At 31.9% G+C, this 19984-nt stretch overlaps 1 protein-coding gene across 1 annotated transcript; it reads right to left on the bottom strand.

Annotated features, from left to right (window-relative positions):
- Positions 1-1563: 1563 nt before the first annotated feature.
- On the bottom strand, positions 1564-3144 carry LOC112790949 (HVA22-like protein e). The gene is made up of 5 exons (XM_025833584.2): positions 2673-3144; positions 2518-2544; positions 2296-2418; positions 1972-2191; positions 1564-1863 (listed from the first exon to the last, which is right to left on the bottom strand). Exons 1-5 carry the CDS (start codon positions 2717-2719, stop codon positions 1855-1857), a joined length of 426 nt encoding a protein of 141 aa, XP_025689369.1. The 5' UTR covers positions 2720-3144; the 3' UTR covers positions 1564-1854.
- Positions 3145-19984: the final 16840 nt, after the last annotated feature.

Genomic DNA, 19984 nt, shown 5'->3' with positions numbered 1-19984 from the left:
TATTCCTAATATGATAATAAATTAATAACTCAATTGAATAATATAAATTATATTATAAATTATTATATTAATATAAAAAATTAATTTAAATAGTTAGATATTTATCCTCATCAAATCAAATTAAGTAACTGATATATTAGACAAATTATACTTAATTTAGTTTAATAAATTTATCCATATGTGCTTGCGCACTTTTAAAATTTAAGATGATTTTTAATATTAATTTATACTTATCAAAATTAAAAAGTCTAACATAATTTCATATATGAATAAAGTTTATATATATTTTTATATTTATGTCTATTATAGTTTTTCTAATTTTAAAAATTATTTTATCAAATAAATTTTTATTTCTTGTATTTATTAAAAAATATTTATTTTTAATTTAATTTATTAAATATAGGTGCTACGAATTTTAAAAAAATATATTTTTTAAAAATTATTGATAAGTTATTTTCGATAATTAAAAATTTTAACAAACTGATAATTAAAAAAATTTTAATAATATTTTACTAGAATTCCTATATATAAAGGCATGGGAATAAGGATTGAATTTGAAAAGGTAACAAAACTATTAAATTATATATTTTATAATATATTATTTCAATATAAAATAAAGATAGACAAAATCAATTAATAGAATCATTATTAGGTACTCTAAGAGTAAAATAAAATGATTTATTTCCTTCAATCAATTTATATATGTCATATACAATAAAAATGACTTTGTTATAGATACTCATTAATAATTTGTCATTCAATTAATAAATCAGTAGTGTAAGAGTTATAGTTTATACCAATAGCACCTAATAATTTTTCTGACACCACCATATCACAATATTTTGTATAAGTGCAACAACAATCTTATTTCATGACTCGAGTAAAAAGTAAAAAAGTATTATATAATTAAAATATTATATAATCTATTTCACTATCTTTTATAAATAAATTAAATTAAATAATATATATTTGAATTAGTTAAATTAAATAATTGATACAATAAATTAAGTATAATTGTTTAATTTGCCTCAATAGTAAAAAAATAAAAAAAAATATTTTATAAATATGCCAATAAAAATTATACCAATTTTAAGAAGCATCCATAAAAAAACATGAGATGAAAAAATAAATATAAATTAAAATAAAATTAATTTATTTATTCTAGTCAAATTAAAAAATTAATTAGTTATAATTAACATAGTCAAATAAAATATTAAACAATTTATTATTTATCTCAGTTAAATTAAATAAATAATTAGTTATAATATTTTTAAAAATTATTAATTAAAATATCTAAGACAAAACATTAATATAAATTAAAATAAAATTAACTTATTTATTTCAATTAAATTAAATAATTAATATAATTAATTAGTTATTGTTAATGTGTCAAATAAAGTATTAGATAATTTAATATTTATTTTAATTAAATAAAATAAAATAAATTAAAAATATGTTTAAAAACATATCTCGTCAATTATGCTATTAGTTAAAAAATTCTGATCTTAATAATATATAATAGATATAATAGATAAATAGATGAACAATATTAAACAACAAATGTAAAAACAGAGCATAGTAGAGACTATGTGATGAAAGAACAAATTAAGGCGAGGGACATGAAATGTTGATTGTGACAATAAAGTAAAATAAAGCAAATTTAGCATGATAAGATTACAAAGACATGCATTAGCTAATTCCCTATACTTTCTCTATTTAATTATATGAAAGGTGTAGCTGGTCCCAAAAGCGCAGAGAATCAACGTGAAGTCTTGAGTGTTGGTCAAAAGGCATCCACTGGACAGCATTCACATTATTCATTATTATTGGCACCTAGCTTCCTTCCAATGACACTCATGAATCCTGTTCCCACAAAATCACAACCACGCACGATCTCAAAATTTTACATCAGAAATTAACGAATGTAATTTAATAAATAAAAAATAAAAAATAAGGAAAGTTGTTGCTCACTTTCTTGGGTGTGATGAAGTCCATGAACCTAATCTTGGGATGGGTAGCACTAATCTTGGGATGGGTAGCACCGTCGGAGGAAGAATGGTGCTTCCCTTGAGTTATGTATTTGCGAATGTGCTGCCTCACAAACCTTTCATACAAGAAAGCCGCACCTTTGAACTGCGGCAATACCAGCCATGCCACCACCAATAGCTTCACATCGTACCATATTGGTACCCTGCAATAATATATATGCCACATGCATGCTATTCTCTGCTCATAATCCATTTTAATTGCAAATCAAAAATAGAAGCAATGATACTGATATATTATATAACTGACCACTCCAAGAGGGGCTGGAGAAGCATTTCCATGAGAGACAGAAACGAATAAATGATCCAATAAGCAAGCCACTGCTCGTCGTCTAACTTGGATGTGCTCTCTATCGCTATCACCGATGCATATCTACCACAATAGCATACACAACAAGTTATTAATTCATTAATAAATAAATAAATTGATGTTTATATGTTAATGGTACGGTTTTAATTTCCAGATACTCACAGAGGGTACAATAACGTCAAGACTGGCCTGAAAAAAGGGTGAACACAAACACACACAAGAAATTAATCAGTAATAATAATTAAGAATGCACGAAATGAAGAAAAGATAAGGGTTATGTTGAATAGAATAGAAGAATGATAAGCTCATATGCATACCCGGCAAGGGAATGAAGTTGGGTGATCAAGGTCCACAACTTGCCCATTATTATTTGTTGATCTTGACAAATTCGATTGTGATGAGAAAGAAAACCACCGTGAAGTGGAACGAAAGATTCAAAGAGAAACAATAATAATAATGTTTACAATGGTGGAAAACGTATTCGGGAGTTACTAGAAGCAAACGGAAACATGCATGGAAGGAAGAGGGGGTGGTTTTTAAGTCTACTTATATCGTTTGCCCAAATTCAAGAATACGACCGATACGCTTGATTGGTCTGTGTGCCTCTCTTATTACTTTTTTGTATTCCCCTGTTCCTCGGATACAATTCGATCCTTCTACGGCCAAATCTCAATTTGTGGAAAGCCTTCGATGGCTTCCTTATGAAAACATCAATTTTTATTTGGGTATAGACGGTCTCTCTTTTTTCTTCGTGATATTGACCACATTTCTGATCCCTATTTGTATTTTAGTGGGTTGGTCTGGTATGAGAAGTTATGGTAAAGAGAAATTGTGATTCTTGGTTCTTAAACGGTAAGGATGATGAGCACGTGAGACAAGTATCGGATTCTTTCTTTCTTAATCATATCACGCTTTGTTTGTCTAATTGTTTATCACCGTCGCTTCCAGCCTGATCATCTCATTAATGAAACTTAATTTACTTTAACAATTTCTCTCTTTTAGGTTCTTTGCCCAAAGCACAAGCCACGTGTGCACGCTTCTCAACGCCAGCTGGTCGGTGACACGTGTCACCTTTATGCTCTATCCTGCCGCTGCCCACTCACACTCAAGTCTCGCGCACACATTGTGTCTCTATCTTTCTTTCTTGTGTTTTGTGAAGCTTATTATAGACACAATCATATATAGTTATACCAAGGTTCTGCAAAAACCGGTCGGTTAACCGGAAATCGGTTTTGGTTGGTTCGGCTAATTTTAAAAATTGTTTTACAAAAAATTGGTTAAAAAATCGATTGAAACAACAGTTAACTAATTGGTGAATTGAATGAATTTTTCGAATTTTTTGAAGGCACGGTTCATTGTACCCACTCTTTAAAACGGCATCGTTTTCTCAATAATAATAATAATAATAATAATAATAATAATAATAATAATAATAATAATAATAATAATAGCTGAAGCAGAACATATATTGGACCCTCCCTATTTCTCTCTCTCTCAAAATCAAAAGCTCCCTTTCTTAAGAAGCCTAACATATCAAAGCCTCAAAGAAAATCACCAAAGTAAAGCAGCCATCATCAGCAGATATTATTATTAGCCTAGCAGTGACAACAGTAGTTGCCTTTCTCACTTCTCGAAGGTCTGCTCCTCTCGTCAGCAGAGATCCCCCATCGCATCATCGTCGAGTTCGTACTCCATCCATCTCTCTCTCTCTCTCTCTCTCTCTCTCTCTCTCTCTCTCTCTAAAAAAAATGTTGAGTACTATCGGATTTATCCACAGTAATCAATTTACTGTCGAATTTACCATTGGAAACAATCAGACAACATAAACCTTGCCGGTAAATGTTTACCATCGGCTTTATTTCGTCGGCAATAATTACCATCGAATTTTACGACAGATTACCAGCTCAGGAAATGAATTGATTAATCCGACGGTAATGTTAGTGCCAAAACATGTTGTTTTTCGCCATGTTACTGCTATTTTATTTTTTTTAATTTGAAATAAATGCTCAATTTTAATTTTAAATTTAAATTTTTTCACACAATTAGTGGTCAATTAATAAACAATACAGTGTGCAAATTAAATAAAAGTCAAGTATACCAAATTAATGTATGAAATAATAAAACAAAAACCTAATATCTACAGATCCAGGTAGTCATCGTCGTCATTGTCAATCCCGTGACCCTGAGTCAGCGATGAGGATGTCCGTGTGCCGCTAGCGCTACCACTGCCACCTGCAGCAGGACCGCTGCCATCAGCAGCGGTGCTACCACCAACAGGGTTGATGCCAGCGGCGCGCATCTGGGCCTGGTATACTTCTATCTGAATCTCCATATGCTGCATCCGCTCTAGCGACTCCCTAAGCTCCAGCCTGAACTCATCCGTAGATGTCACGAGGATCTCTTGATACCTCTCCCGATAATCATTAAGCTCCTGAGCCTGTTGATAAAGGCTGTGCTGGAGCTCTTGCACTTGGAGCTTCAAATCCATGCCTTCCTCGGGCTGGACAACTTGACTGGTGGTGGAGCCTAACGATGGCCTCAACGTCGAGGTGCAGAGGCTGCTAGCAAAGAATGATCTCATCCCGTATACGTGGTTCTTGTATGGGACTGAAGCTGTCTCGCGCCAAACCGCATCTGGGTCGACGATTGAGGCCGCAGATCCATCGGCGGCGTCTTTCCTACTTTGCTGAGACTGCTGAGTTGCGGCCTCCAATCTCTATGTGTAGGACTCATGTGCAATTAACACAGTTACCGTGTGATTAGTAAGCTAAGACAAATATATAGTTAATATCTAATAATTTCATAGCAGAAGATAATCAGACATATGTTTACTCACATAATGGTCTTGAGACCACTGATTAACAAATCTCACTTTATTCTCCTTCAGCATGTGGGTGTACTTGAAGGTCCTGGCCGATGTGGCCTCGCGGTCCAACGACTTTGACTACACAAGTTACATTGAAATACTAAATTATTAGAATTCCTAGTAATGATATGCAAAACAGATAACATAACGAAGTTATTAACAATATTACAGGAACTACATACCAGCCTGGCCTTGGTCTTCATGAAGGTCGTCGAGTCGCCGGTGTACTTTGACAACCTCTCTGATACCCTGTTAGGTCGGTTGGTGAGACGCTGATACCTAAACCCCACATTGGTCTCCCAATGAACAAACAGACCCTTCTTTACCTCCAATCGAAGCCAGCGCGTCCGCTAGTCCCGACTGTGGCGAACATAATCCAGCATCTGCTAGAGCTGATGACCTATCTTATAGTCGAATATATTCCAGATGGCTAGGTCGTGCTCAGCATCCCAAATGAAGTGCAACTGCAACAAAGAAGCTTTAAATTCAGTTAGACAAGATAGAGTATATAAACTAGCTAAAAAGAATTAAAATAGAAACAATGAAAGTAATTACCGCCCGTGTAGCTGGGCCAAGACTGGTCGTATATAAGCCTAATGACATTCGTCATTTCCTAAGTACATGTGTTCAAGTTCGGCAAAAATCTAACAATAACCCACAAATAAGAATCAACCTAAATTCACTAAACAGGAATCAATTTTCAAGAAATCTCAGCAACAACGGAAATATAATCAATAAAACTAGAAGACAATAACCAGCAACATTCCAAATCAACCTAAATCCACTAAACAAGAATCAATTTTTAGGAAATCTCAGTAACAACAGGAATCATAATGAATAAAACTAGAAAACAATAACCAGCAGCATTATAAATCCACCTAAATCTACTAAATAGGAATCAACTTTCAGGAAATCTCATCACAACAAGAATTATAATCAATAAACCTAGAAAACAATAAACAAAAAAATACATGAGCATTGAACGTGATACTTATCGCGTGCCACCATCAGGCCAAATGCGCAACTATACGATGGTAGGTAGTGGAGGGGCATCAGCGATTGCCTCACTGTCGTGGCTGGACTCTGGGACTGCGGCATCCATCGCTGGACTCGGCATCGTCGTGGATGTGGGATGGTGAGCAGTAGGAGGCAGCGTTGTCAACCATGGACGGTGTCACGTAGTTGTGGGTTAGCGACCATGATGAACAGCTGGTCCGCTAAGCCTGCAACCTGTGGTGTGACCAGGGTGGTCAGAGTAGAGGGAGAGGATCCAGAAGTCTTGGGGGTACTAGAGGAAACCCTCCCTCTACCCCGACCACGGCTGCGACCATGACTGGCAGCCTGATCCGCAATACTTCTTCCTGTCGTCATGTCTGCATGTATCAAAACCAGCTGTAACATAGTCAATGAACATCTTTCAGACAATGTTGAACAACTCTGCAACAATATTCAGCAATTCAATCCAATAATCAAAACACTTTTCAAAGTTGAAATTCAAAGTTCAAATTCAAAATCAAAATAAGAAAAACCAATTCAACAATCAACAAAACCTCAGCATATTCATAAACTCAAATTCATCCATCTTCAAACACGTATAAAAATGCAGTCTCCATACTCATCATATACATCATCTAACTAGGTTTTCATAGGAAAAAGAAAACAATAATTAAATAGAAAACAAAGATTTTTCACTCTACTAACAAAATCTATTAGAATAATGTTTCATTTAATATGTAGTTTACATACATGTATATATAATCTATTAAAAAAAAGCAGTTGGATATAAACAACCAGACATAAACACCCATATCCACTTTTATCAAACAGAAGAACAGGTTAAACTAGTTTTCTTTTTCAAATATGCATCCTTATTAAGCAACATATGCTTCAATATAACTTAATTTCTCAATCATTTTTGGATCTATTAAAATGGATAGCTTGACAATTTTTTTCAATTTACAACAAAATATTTTAGCATAATATAGAGATTTCAATTAACAAAATAGAGTATAATCTAATCAAATTTCAACATGCATCAATATTATGCATACAAGCTTCTATTTTTAATATTCACAGTTGAATCTGTTACTGATTTTTGTAGAGGCAGAATCGATTCGAAGAGGACAAAATAGGCACGGCAATGGTGGTGGCGATGACGAGCAGACACTAGAAAGGCAAAGCTGAGGAGTGGCGGTGGTGGCTCTGTGGTGTGGCGTGGGCGGTTCAGAGAACGGAGAAGGTTAATAGTGAAGTGGCAAGGAGAGAAGAGGGAGAAGAAGAAGAACGAAAGGGTCTCAGGGTGGGTGGGCTAACGATGACAGAGAGGGGGTTGTGGTCGTAACGGTGTCGGCGGCGGAAGAGGGTCGTATTGGGGAAAGGGAAGGGAGAGGGAAGGAGATGGTGTTTTTGGTGGTTTAGTGAAAGAAGGAGTGAATTTGAATGAGAAGGAAGAGGGTTCGCATTTTAAATTTACGTCTCAGTTACCGTCGTATACCATCGGACTTTTTCGACGGTAAAACTTTGTGGGTCACCAAAATACACTGTTTCACTAATTACCTTTACTGTTGGAAAAATCTGCCGGTAAAGAACGCGCCATTTTATTTTTATTTCCCTCCAAATATTACTGTCGGATTCTAAATCCCGCCGGTAATTACTAAACCTTACGAATTTGATACCATTACCGCCGATATATCCGACAGAAATTTCACCGCTAGCATTCGATGCTAAATCCGACGTATTCAGCATTTTTCTTGTACACACACACACACTCTCTCTCTCTCTCTCTTTCTCTCTCTCTCTAACACACTCTCTTTCTCTCTCTCTCTAAAGTACAAACATCCCTCTTTTGCCGCTGAGAAATTACACAGGTTGGTTATGTTATTCTGATATTCTGATTATGTTATTATGCTATTCTCTCTTCCTCGTATTCTACTTGAGTTCTTCAATAATTTCAGTTAATTTTTTTTGAATTGTTAATTATAATGGTTCTAATCTCTAAATTGTTGTATTTTTCTATTTTTGTTGCTAAACAGAATAGATTCTGGTTAATATAATTGTCAAAAACAATGATAAGTTCAATTTGATTAACTTTGGTGAATGTGGATTTTTTGCTGGCTGAGATTTTATATTGCTGTATATAATTTGTATTGTTGTTGGTAGTATCTTATAGATGAAACAACTACAAAATGATATATGTTGTTATAGTGATTTTGGAAAAGAGCCATAAAAGAAAAGAATGTAATAATTAATGATGAATCTGTCTTCCTTCTTACTAAAGATTTTTTGGTGTATTGTTATGTTAATCACCATCTCATCTTGGTTGCTTGTGTTTGCTGAGGTATGTTAACAGGTGCCACATCACATAGTATTTTTGTATTTCTTGTTGTGTGAAATGGAAAAGGAGTGGAATCTATAAGGCCATATAGAGAAACTTGTATAAATTCATTGAAGCAAAAAATTCTCTTTTTTTTTATCCAATTGCTTGTTTGAGAATTCATTTTAAGTTATAAATTTTGATGTTTGAAAATGATTATGAATTTTTAATGGATAATTTATTATGTGAAATTATAAAATTTTGAATTTTATTACTTTAGAAGTCATTGAATTTAAATATTTGAATTACATATTGAATTTCTAATAATTTTATTGTATATTTAATTAAACTGGTTCAACTGCGGTTTGACTCCAGTTAGACCACTAAATTATTTAACTAGTTATTTCATCGGTTCATTCACCGATTCAGTTCTAGCAACCTTGAGTTATACACGCATCAAGGGTCCTTAATTTTTTTTAGTTGCTCACGGTATCCCCTAACTCGACAGGATAAGGACTAATCCGTCGTTAATACGAGCTTCATTAAGGGTCTGCTGCTGCTCAATGAGTTGTTGCATGCAGAAGGCGGAATTCGAACCCTCGACACTTGCTTAATAAGCGGACGAGTGAACTAACCACTGAAATAACTCAAGTTGGTTAAAAGTTTTTTTTTTTTTTTTTGGCTAAGTACCCTTACACACACCCCTTCATTTTTTCAATGGGTTTTGATATACAATTTTCTAGGCATAGCTAGGATTTGAACCCATTGCACCTCCTAGCAAGGCAAAAATACTACAGGCTTAAAAAAAGCCTAATTGAAACGGTACAGGTACCAATTGAATTCAATTAATATAAAGCCCAATATGTTATGAGTATGAGCCCCAGTATTATTTCTTTCGTCCAATAAACCGAAATCTTCTCCTTAATGTACATCTGCGCTTTATGACCGGATCCATGTTGTTGCCATTATTGAAATGGGCTTATTCAAAAGCAATAGCAAAAAGAAAACACACAAGAAAAAACGTCTACAACTACAAGCCCAAGTAAAAGCATATTTGTTCATACCAAAATATATATAGAACATAATAAAATATAAAAAAATAAACAATCGAAGACGAGACAAGCATTTTAAGGCAATTTTTTTACATAGCGGTGATTTTAACATGAAACACGAGAATATTTAATCCTTTTGATGTTTTATCGTAGTAGCACAAAACGTGAATGACGTTTTATAATAAAAAGATTTTTTAATTATAAAAAGACAAAACGTTATTAGCATTTTTATAAAGACCCACAATACTGTATACCACGTAATTTAAATTATTTTTGAAAAATTCACTCCTAATAATCCACTATTAATCTACATATATAACATAAATAAAATATAAAAAAATAAACAATCCGAGAGGGGGTGAACAATTTGGATATAAAAATTTTGTGTGTCATTCGCAAAAATGGGGATGAAAAATGTTGAATAGGGATGGTGGATTCCACTTTCTCGCATTTGGAGAGAAGAGTGGCTTTATTTTTTTTTGAGCAATGCTAGGGACCAGTAATTTTTGTGATTGTTAACCATCAATTATCCATCAATGATGATTTGATGGTGTGAGATTTCATCCAATGGCTCACCTTCTTCTGCTGATTACATGCTGACCAAAATTTAACAAAACTGCTGGTCCCTTAGACTTTTCTTTTTTTTTTTAATGTGAAAAGTTTCTCGCATTAGACGAGAAGAATGATTTTAATATTTTTTTTAAAAATGTGAATGCTCCTTAGTGTAAGAAAAGAGAGTTTTTTATTTTTAATTTTAAAATTCCATTTGGTAAGGCGCGAGGTATTTTTTTTAAATAGAAAAGATAATTTACAATATTGACGTGATATTTTCAAAAAATTTTATACCGCAAGAAGCACACTTTATGACAATAATTTAATATTATTTCAAAATTTTTTTTTATCGTTTTGTATTGAAATTCAGTTAAAAAATAAACACATTTTTTTCCTTTCTTTTACTCAGCTAAATTTTGATTTCTTTCAAAATCTTATAAATGTGAGAATAATAAAGTTCAAAAGGTATTTGTGAAAGTAATAAAAGTTAATGTGAGTTTATTAATATATTTTGATGACGAAATTATACTATATGTAAATAAAAGTATGAAATTTATTTGCGTAAACACAACATATTTTATTATTTTTTGTACGATGTCATTCGTAGAATTATAAAGTGAATTATGTCAGAGGTGGAATTAGTACAAGCTAAGGAGGGTAATGGCCTCTCCCAACTATCAAATTTTTTTTTATAAATTATACATAAATCTTATTTGAGCTCCCCTTAAAATTTTTATTCTATTTTTTGTTAATTATAAAATTTTTTTTGGCTCCTCCTTAAAAGTTAATCCAGTTCCGCCTCTGAATTATACCAATACATATACGATAATTTTTCAAAAAAAAATGAATAATATTGATATTAGTACTTAGTGGTGTAATATAATTTCAAATAATAAATGTGATTGATAAAGTAATTATATCATTTTAGTGGAACTAATTTTTTCGATTTTAAAATTCTCGTTATCTAAACATAAATAGTAAATAACGATGAAAATATTAGACTAATATACAAAGATATTTACATAATCTATATTCATAATTAAAATTAATATATGTGTTAATATATTTTTAAATAACATGTATATTGTTTATAACATATATAACGTGCGTAATATATATATATGAAAAATGTTCACATGTACAGTTGTATTTGAGGAAAATATGCTATTCTATTACTTTTAGCCATTGAAATATATATTAAAATATGTAGATGGTGGAGATTTTGATAAATTTTGTAGAGTAAACTCTATTTTTCTAAGTGCATGGAGAAAAAAAATGTGTTGATCCAGTATTCCATCTTATAAGACTATAAGAGTGAGAAAGATATTTTTGTGCTACTTGCTTGGAGTAATAACTGATGAGTCATGCACTATTTTATTAAATAGAAGTCACACTTTAGCTAAAGTTTTAATGAGTCCTTGATCCAAAATAAAATAGTAGATAAAATAGATAAAATTATAAATTATATTAATACAATTTACAGTAATAATAATCACAGAATGGTATAATTCTTTTTTCTCTTTTTGATTTTTAAAGTAGAACTTGTTAATAACTTTATATGTGTCACATTTTAAAAAAAATTAATATAAATAAATATTAGAGAATTATTTTTTTTAAAAAATCATTAAATTCTTTTAATTTGTTAGGTTACTGTAAAAAAATTTAACAAACTTAGTTTAGATGTTTTTAACATTTTATAAGAAGTAAAAAATATCTATAACAACTGAATTTATTAATATAAAATTTGGGACATATGAAATTATATTTTAAAATAAATACACTGTTCATTAATTATATTATAAAATTGAATAAATATGCCATTTGTTTTCAATATTTATATTTACTTTCATATTATTTCAAGAATTTTGTTCAATTTTATTTTTTACGCTTTAAATATATTTTACTTATAATAATTTTAGAGATTGACAATATTAATAGAGAATTTAATAATGTATCAATAATAACATAATTTATTGTTTGAACACAGAAGAACTAGAATTTATATAAAATTAGCATCTAAAAATATAATTGAAACAATTTTAAAATATTAAAGATAAAATTAATATTAGAGATACTTTTAAAGATAAAAAAATATGTTTATTAATAAGTTTATTTTAATTTTTTATATTATGATTGAATATCCTTAAAAAACATATCATCTTTGTAAAGATTAATCATTTATTATAGTATGATTTTTATTGAAAATAAATATGAGAATATGATAAGTATCTATAATTTTAATCTTCTTGATTTGCTAGATAATTTTATATTGTTTATATATAAATATTGAATTTACTTTTATTTGAAGTAATTGTTTATATTTAATTTGTTAAATTGTTTAATTTACATAATCAATATACACTTATATATAAATATTGAATTTACTTTTATTTGAATATACACTTATATTTAGATTATTGATTTCTTTAATCTCTAACCCACTTAAGATTATATCAAAGAAAATCTCAAACTTAATAAGTAACTCATAATGATGTATTTTGTACATTTAATTTTTTTGGTTGTTTATCCGATATTCAAAACTTTTTCTAATTTAGACTGGATCTAGGTTGTACACCTAATTGCGATAGATGAGTCGAGATATATAATTGCACACACTAAATTTCAAAAAATAAATTTAAGTCGTTTACTATTTGAACAACCCCATATTAACTAAGAACCTTAATTTATATTACATATAAATATTTAAAAGACTTAATTTATTAAAACAAATTGTCCTTTAATTATACAAAGTCATTATACATAATTATATACCAAATAACCAAAAAAAAATTGAAATAAGTATTTTCGGTAAAATTTAAACATATAGTTTTAATCCTTATTATTAATATGTCTATGTTAAATGTTGATGTGTGCTAGACAGGTTAGTTGCATTAACATTTAACAGAAACAAACTCGCCTAAACAAATCATATAGAATATAGATTAATAAGTTTTTTTTAACATTTTATTGATTTTTTTCTTATTTTTAGACTCTTGTACAAACACTAAAATTGAAGATTGCTACATAATTTCTAGAGATGACTGTGTAGCAGTGAAGAGTGGCTGGGATGAATATAGTATAAAGTTTGGTATGCCAATAAAACAACCATAAACATTAATAATCAGAAAATAAACATCAATTTGCCATTAACCTATATATATTACGCGGCCAAGAATTAATAAATTCAACGAGTTATAATTAACAATATAACATATACAAATTCATAATCAACAATTTAACATCATTAATTAGTTATTCACTCACTTAATTAAATTAAAATCCAATTGAATAACAAAAAAAATCAGAAATAATGAATTTCATGCTTTCACTTCACTAACGCAGAAGAGTGAGGAGAGTTGGAGACCAACTTGTCTGAATAAGACGAAGCAGACTCTTGCGACAAGGAGGCAGCAGTGACGGAGAGGAAACGATGATGGCGCTGACGAAGCAAGGAGCCGCGGAGCAAGGAGCTGCGACGAAGAAGACGACCTGTGAAACTGCGAGCCAAAACGCGACGTGTAGGAAGGTTGTCGGGCCACATCGTGTCCGTGAAGACAAAGACGACAAGACGGCCAGTGGGGTTGGAGTCTGGAGGGATTGCTAGCTTACTGCCTCACTAGGGAATGGGTGTCGTTGAGGGGATTGGTTAGGGGGAATGGCTCAATAGGGATGGGGATGGGGCCGGTTCGAGTGTTTTGTGTTTTTTTTTTCTATAAAACCTAAAACGACGGTTGTTTTGGCCAGAAAAAAAAAAAGAATTTCGAACTGGTCGGGTTATACAAAACCTTGGGTTTGTCGATTTTCTCCACAACCAGACGATTCAATTCGATTCTGTTTCTTATCCAGTCAAATTACTTAACCGAACCAGTTAGGTGACTCGTTTACCGATTTTTTGATCGGTCCAGTCCGATTCTTACAATACTAATGTGGTGTGATGTGTGTGTGTATGTTTTTTTGGTTTGTATGTGTTTGTTTTACATTAGGTTAGGTTTTACTGATTCACTGAAATGTTTCACCATATCTGCACAGTAATGGACTCTAAGTGTTCCTACTTTTCCAGCGCATTAAGCCACCCCAACGAATACGGCTACTTTAGCTTCCAACTGTTCCGCTAGAGCTAATATTAGGAGAACCATATAAATTACCTTTTAGGAAGCGGTTCTGGTATTGCATTGTACAATGCCGGAATGTGATATTCCATTCTTATATATCGTTTAGATATAAAATAAAAAATGTAAAGAGTGCAAATTGATAGCACACGATTTTGGTAGACACGGATCAAGTAGGAACACGAAGGGCGTGCAATCGGTTAGAAAGGTAAGTATAACAAAGGTGAACCGAATTTATGGGAAGCTATGTCCAAGCTGTATTTAGAAAAGGTCTCCGTAGCCGTCAATTTATGTGAAGTTGAGTCAGAGCGCAAGTCGAACGGATGTGAATATTATTGGGGGACTTTTTGTATATTTTGTCAAACGTAGTGGCAACAAGGGCCTAACTGTCTAACCAAAATGCTTCTAAATGCATATATGACAAATAAATTATTTGTCAAATAAAAAAAGAAATTAATTAATTAAGAATTAATAATCAAATTTATTTTAAAAAATTAATAATCAAATTTATTTTTAAAAAAATTCTTTATAATATATTTTTAATATTTCTCAATCTTGCTAATTTTAATAATATTTTTACAATTTAATAAACAAAATTATTTAGATAAAATAATAAAAATAATCAAATTATTACAAAACTATTTTTTATTTGTATTTTTAGATTCTATATTTTCAAATTTTAGTTCTTTTATAGTAAAATTTTTTTATATAAATAATTTTATCAAACTATTATTAATTGTATACAAAAAATGTTAATTTTTTTAGATCTTATTAAATAAATATAGTTGTTATTTTAAAATTTTTCACTTAGTCCAATTTATTATTAGTTGTCCATTTTAATTTTTCACTTAGTCCGGTGTTCTGACTTATGAGCAACACTACTCGACCCACAAGTTGTAAGGTCTCTTTCGTAACGTCTTTTAGCTATTACTCATCCTTATTGTATCCAGTTGGTCATTAGGGACAAATCATAACCATATTTAGGGTTATTTCCGTCAAAATATCTCTCACTACAAGACAAAGAAGCTCTAGGCAACTTATCTGTACCTAGAATATGATGTTTCCTTGTAAGCTCTCCAACTCTTCTTCTTTCCTTTCTTCTTTTCAATCATATTTTCAATCAATAAAATATAATTTGATATCATATATCTCTTTCTCCCTTAGCTAGTGCAGGCGAACTATCGCTAATGCTAGCTTTCTTCTAATATTAATGGCTGGTTTTATCATACCGCCTTACTAATTATTTACTTTCTGCTCTTTTATTTTCTGCATCATATATACATAACTGCATTTTCTTATTTTGTTACACCTTCTTCCCTTTTTCCGCCTTGATCTACTTCGGGCCATCTGGTATTAGAGCCTGATGGAAAAATAGAAATATTATTATTGTCATTAGACTATCTCTGAGATTCATGGATCTGGAAATTATGTTTACTGTTCATGTTCTTTATCCCTGTACATATCAAACAAAACCATTCTTTAAATCTGAAAGTACGGGCTGTTTAATCTTATCACTTAAATGGATTGTAGCGGTAAGACCCTAGTTGTGGGGCAGTAAGGCTAATTTGATGATGTTCTTGAAGGCGATGAGATCCGAACGTAAGAATTCCTGGTGGCTATGGATTTAAAGATTGTTTAAAAAAAAGAGTTATAATTCCCATATTAAAAAATTTGAGTGATAGTTTAGTGATAATTTATATGTTTTGTCTGAACCAAAGGAGGGCAATGATATCAGATTTTTTTTAATATGTCTAGCCTTTTTCGATCACTCTCTAGACATCTCTCCATTAGGGGTTCTTCTCAGTCTTCTTCCTCCACTTCTTCTTCCAATCCTCTTACTGAGAAAGTAACTCGGCCTGAGGAACTTTCTCCCAAACACAATATCTTCGAAGAAGAAGTGTGCTTCGACGATATCAATCAAGCCATAGACAATTGAGAAATACCCAAAATCCCTCAAGATGAGTTATATGTCCTTGATGACAACAAAAGAAAATTGGATTACATTATCAAAATCGCTGAAAATAATATTCCTTTAGGACCAGATTCCAGCGAGGAATTTCATCTTTTAACCAAGCAATCTGTCACAGAACATGCTCGTCACTACAAATATCTTCGCATAAGATGTGTCCAGGTAGCGGTCAAACCTCTCATCAGAAAAGGTCTTAATGCTTCCATCCTTATGTGTCTTAGAGATATTAGGCACAATGATTTCCAAGATTCCTTAATCGGAACAGTAGAAACAAGTCTAGGACACGGTCCGGTCTACTTCAACTGTTTTCCAAACAAAATGGTCAGTTTGTTAGATGTCAATATCCTTGACTCCCTTTTTCTAAACATCCGAATTCATGGTCTTAACATGAAGGAAGGATCTATCCCAGCCGCTTTAATCTATAGAATTCAATACAAGGTCATGAACACCTGTAATTTTAGAGTCCTTCTTAAATTCAGTGATCGTGAAACTACCTTATTTGTCACAGACATGACAAAGGAAAACGTCACGGTCCTAAGGCTCATAAAGTGGGATGAAATTGACCTTCCCCAGTTATGGTCAATTGATCGAGCCATTCCAACGCAACCTAGACAAGCGCCTCTCTTACAAGAGATAAAACAAGATGAATCAGAAAGAGTAGAGATTTTTTTTTACAGACAAAACTCTTTTTTTTTTTTATCTGAAGCAGGAATATATAATGATTTTGCTTTAGCAAGAAAATCTTTTTCTGTGACTTCATAATCTCAATTTCCAACTAAAAATCCCAGATCTGCAAATTCTGAAATTAATATTTCAGGGGTACAAAATCATTCAAACATTTCTCAACCATTTTATCAAACTGATGATGTTGTTGATTTACAATCTATTCAATCTCCAACATATTCTTCTATGAATGATGATGCCCATGAGTAACACAGAATTTGTTATAAACAAAGAAGCCTTACGTAAAAACTTTTACACTAAGGAGTATGATCTCCATAAAGAATGGTATTTATATACATATACAACTTCACAAATTCTCATCAATCAAAGAAAAGTACTACACTTTTTTCAATGATGTCAGAATGTATATTCCTTTCTTTGAATGGTTTCATGCTTATTCCATCAAAAATAATATCAATTATCGTTTTAAAAATAAAAAACTTTTGTCATCAGCAAATGTTATTTCGCCCTGAAAAGTTAAAGATGAAAATTTAATTAGATCTGAGTTTCCTCCAAAAGGATCTTTTGTTATTTCAAATACGGAAGGACATAACCCAGTTGTGGCCTCTCCATTTAAAACAAAAAATGTAGATGAAGCTGTCGCCCTAAAAGATATTAAAAATCTCATTGAACAATCAAATTACACTAATAGATTTTTATAATGTCTAGGTGACAATCTTTCATCTTCAAGATCTCTTTTGTCTTTGAAAAATGTCCCTGAAGCCTCTACTTCTAAAACTATTCAAAAACCTCTTTTTAAACCTTTCAAAATGAGTAGTAAGGCTAAACAGAGTCTTAAAACTTCTATTCTAAAATAAAAATCTAGTGATTCTGAAGTCATGCAAAAGATCGACCAACTTTTAAATCGTCTTAGTACTATCCCTGAAACTCCTACAAACTCTGGTGAATCTACATCTCGTATATAAACTCGCTCATCTAAGGCCATTAATGCCCTTGACCAAGACTCTAATGAGTCTTCTTCGGACCAAAGTGATAATTCTGACAAATCTACACTCAAAGTACAATTATGACCAATTCTATGACTAAGTGGAAGGGTCTAACCAAACCCTCTACACATAGTTATAATCGTATATCTGCCCCTGATCTAGCTCTCAAAGAAAGGGAACTGGGTTTTGTTAGCTTCAATACCAATAATGTCTATGAATGGAATATAGATGGCGAAACTGAATACAACAACATGATTATGCTTCAGCATATGACCATAGTAGGCATAGCCTATCAAGCTGCTCATGAAGCCTCTGAGGAAGCAATAGCCAATGTTTTGTTTCTGGGTTCTTTGGTCAACTCAAAGTTTGGTGGGATAACTACCTTTCTGATGACCAAAAACAATCAATCTTTTCTGCTGTAAAAGTTAATGATCAAAACGAACCCATCGTTGATGTCTTGGTGATGACGGGAAACCTATCCCTGATGCTGTTAACACCTTAATCTTTACTATAGCAAGCCATTTCATAGGTGACCCATCCCTTTGGAAAGATCTTTCTGCTGAATACTTTCCAATCTCAGATGCAAAACTTTGTCTGACTTTAGATGGTACAAGGACACTTTCTTACTAGGGTCTATACTGATGCGTGAGCATCTTATCTATCTTTTCCTAGTGAATTTGCACTTAAATTGTTGAGTTTAATTAAGAATTAATTATATTTTAGCCACTATAGATGCTATTTTGAGTCTTGGGCAATTTTATTTATTTCAGGTAGCATTCGGCGGAATTTGATGGAGTTTCTGCAGCACAAGAATCAAAGGAGATGGCTGCGAGGAGCGACGCACACGTGTGACTGACATGTGCGCATGAATTGATTATTTGCTCAGCAACGCGTCCACGTGACCGACGCGTCCGCGTAACTTGCGAAGAAGACCAGCGACGCGTACGCGTGACTGATGCGTACGCGTGACGTGCGCGATCTGCAGAATTTACAGAAATCGCTGGCGTGGATTTTGAGCCGCATTTTGACCCAGTTTACAGCGCAGAAAACACAGATTGGAAGCTGCAGAATAGACAAACAAGTGGTCCCCACCCATCAGCTGAAGACTTGTTAATTAATTCGAATTCAAATTCAAATCTTATTTTTAGGAAAAGATATTATTTTTAATTTTAGATAAATTAGATTTTAAAATTACCAAGATTAGTTATAAATAGGAATTTAGATGCCATCAGATAAAAACTCTGTATATTGAAACACAGTACATTTTTACCAAAACCCTTATTTTTCTCTAAACTATGAGCAATTAATCCTCCATTGTTAAGGTTAGGAGCTCTGTCTATTTGTATGGATTTATTCGTTTGATCTTTCTAATTTAATCCATATTTAGATTTATATTTCAATAATTGTTTTTGCTCTTTATTTTATGAATATGGGTGGAACGGAAGTATGACCAATGTTCTAATTGAGTTCTTGTAAAACTTGGAAAAGCTCTTTATTTGAACAACAGCTTGAAAACATATTATACTAAATTTCCAATTGTTTGTATTTAACGGGATACGTGACATATAATCCTCGTATTTGTGGATAATTAGGATTCTTTTGGCATATAAACTAGAAATTGATTATCACCCTCTAATTGGAATTAATTGACCAAGGAATTGGCAGTTAATGAATTTTAGAGGAGACTAGGAAGGTATAAGAAATTAGGGTCTAGTCACATATAGTTTGCCATGAATTAAATCTTACATAATTAAATTAGTTAGAAAGAAAAATTAATCCGGAAAAATAGATAATTCTGAAACCTTAACTATGTTCTCCATATTTTATTCCCAACTCATTGCTGCTTGCTTTCTGAAATTCTTAATTTACTGTTTAATGCTTTTTGAATACCAAAACACTCTCTTCTGCTTGTCTAACTAATCCTATCAAACGCTATTGTTGCTTGATCCATCAATCCTCGTGGGATCGACCCTTACTCACGTAAGGTATTACTTGGTACGACCCGGTGCACTTGCCGGTTAGTTTGTGGGTTGTAAAATACCGCACCAAGTTTTTGGCGCCGTTGCCGGGGATTGATAATGATTAACAACTATCAGTT

The sequence above is a fragment of the Arachis hypogaea genome, chromosome 3 (assembly GCF_003086295.3).
Source record: "Arachis hypogaea cultivar Tifrunner chromosome 3, arahy.Tifrunner.gnm2.J5K5, whole genome shotgun sequence".
Classification (NCBI taxonomy): Eukaryota; Viridiplantae; Streptophyta; class Magnoliopsida; order Fabales; family Fabaceae; genus Arachis; species Arachis hypogaea.
This window is presented reverse-complemented; position numbering and strand designations above follow the sequence as displayed.

Bases quoted from the DNA above. Each gene is read 5' to 3' on its own strand.
- LOC112790949 (XM_025833584.2), bottom strand. From the start codon at position 2,719: ATGGGCAAGTTGTGGACCTTGATCACCCAACTTCATTCCCTTGCCGG. The intron at 2,419-2,517 runs GTGAGTATCTGG...CTATTGTGGTAG, and splicing joins TTGACGTTATTGTACCCTCT to ATATGCATCGGTGATAGCGA. The intron at 2,192-2,295 runs GTCAGTTATATA...ATATTATTGCAG, and splicing joins CTCCAGCCCCTCTTGGAGTG to GGTACCAATATGGTACGATG.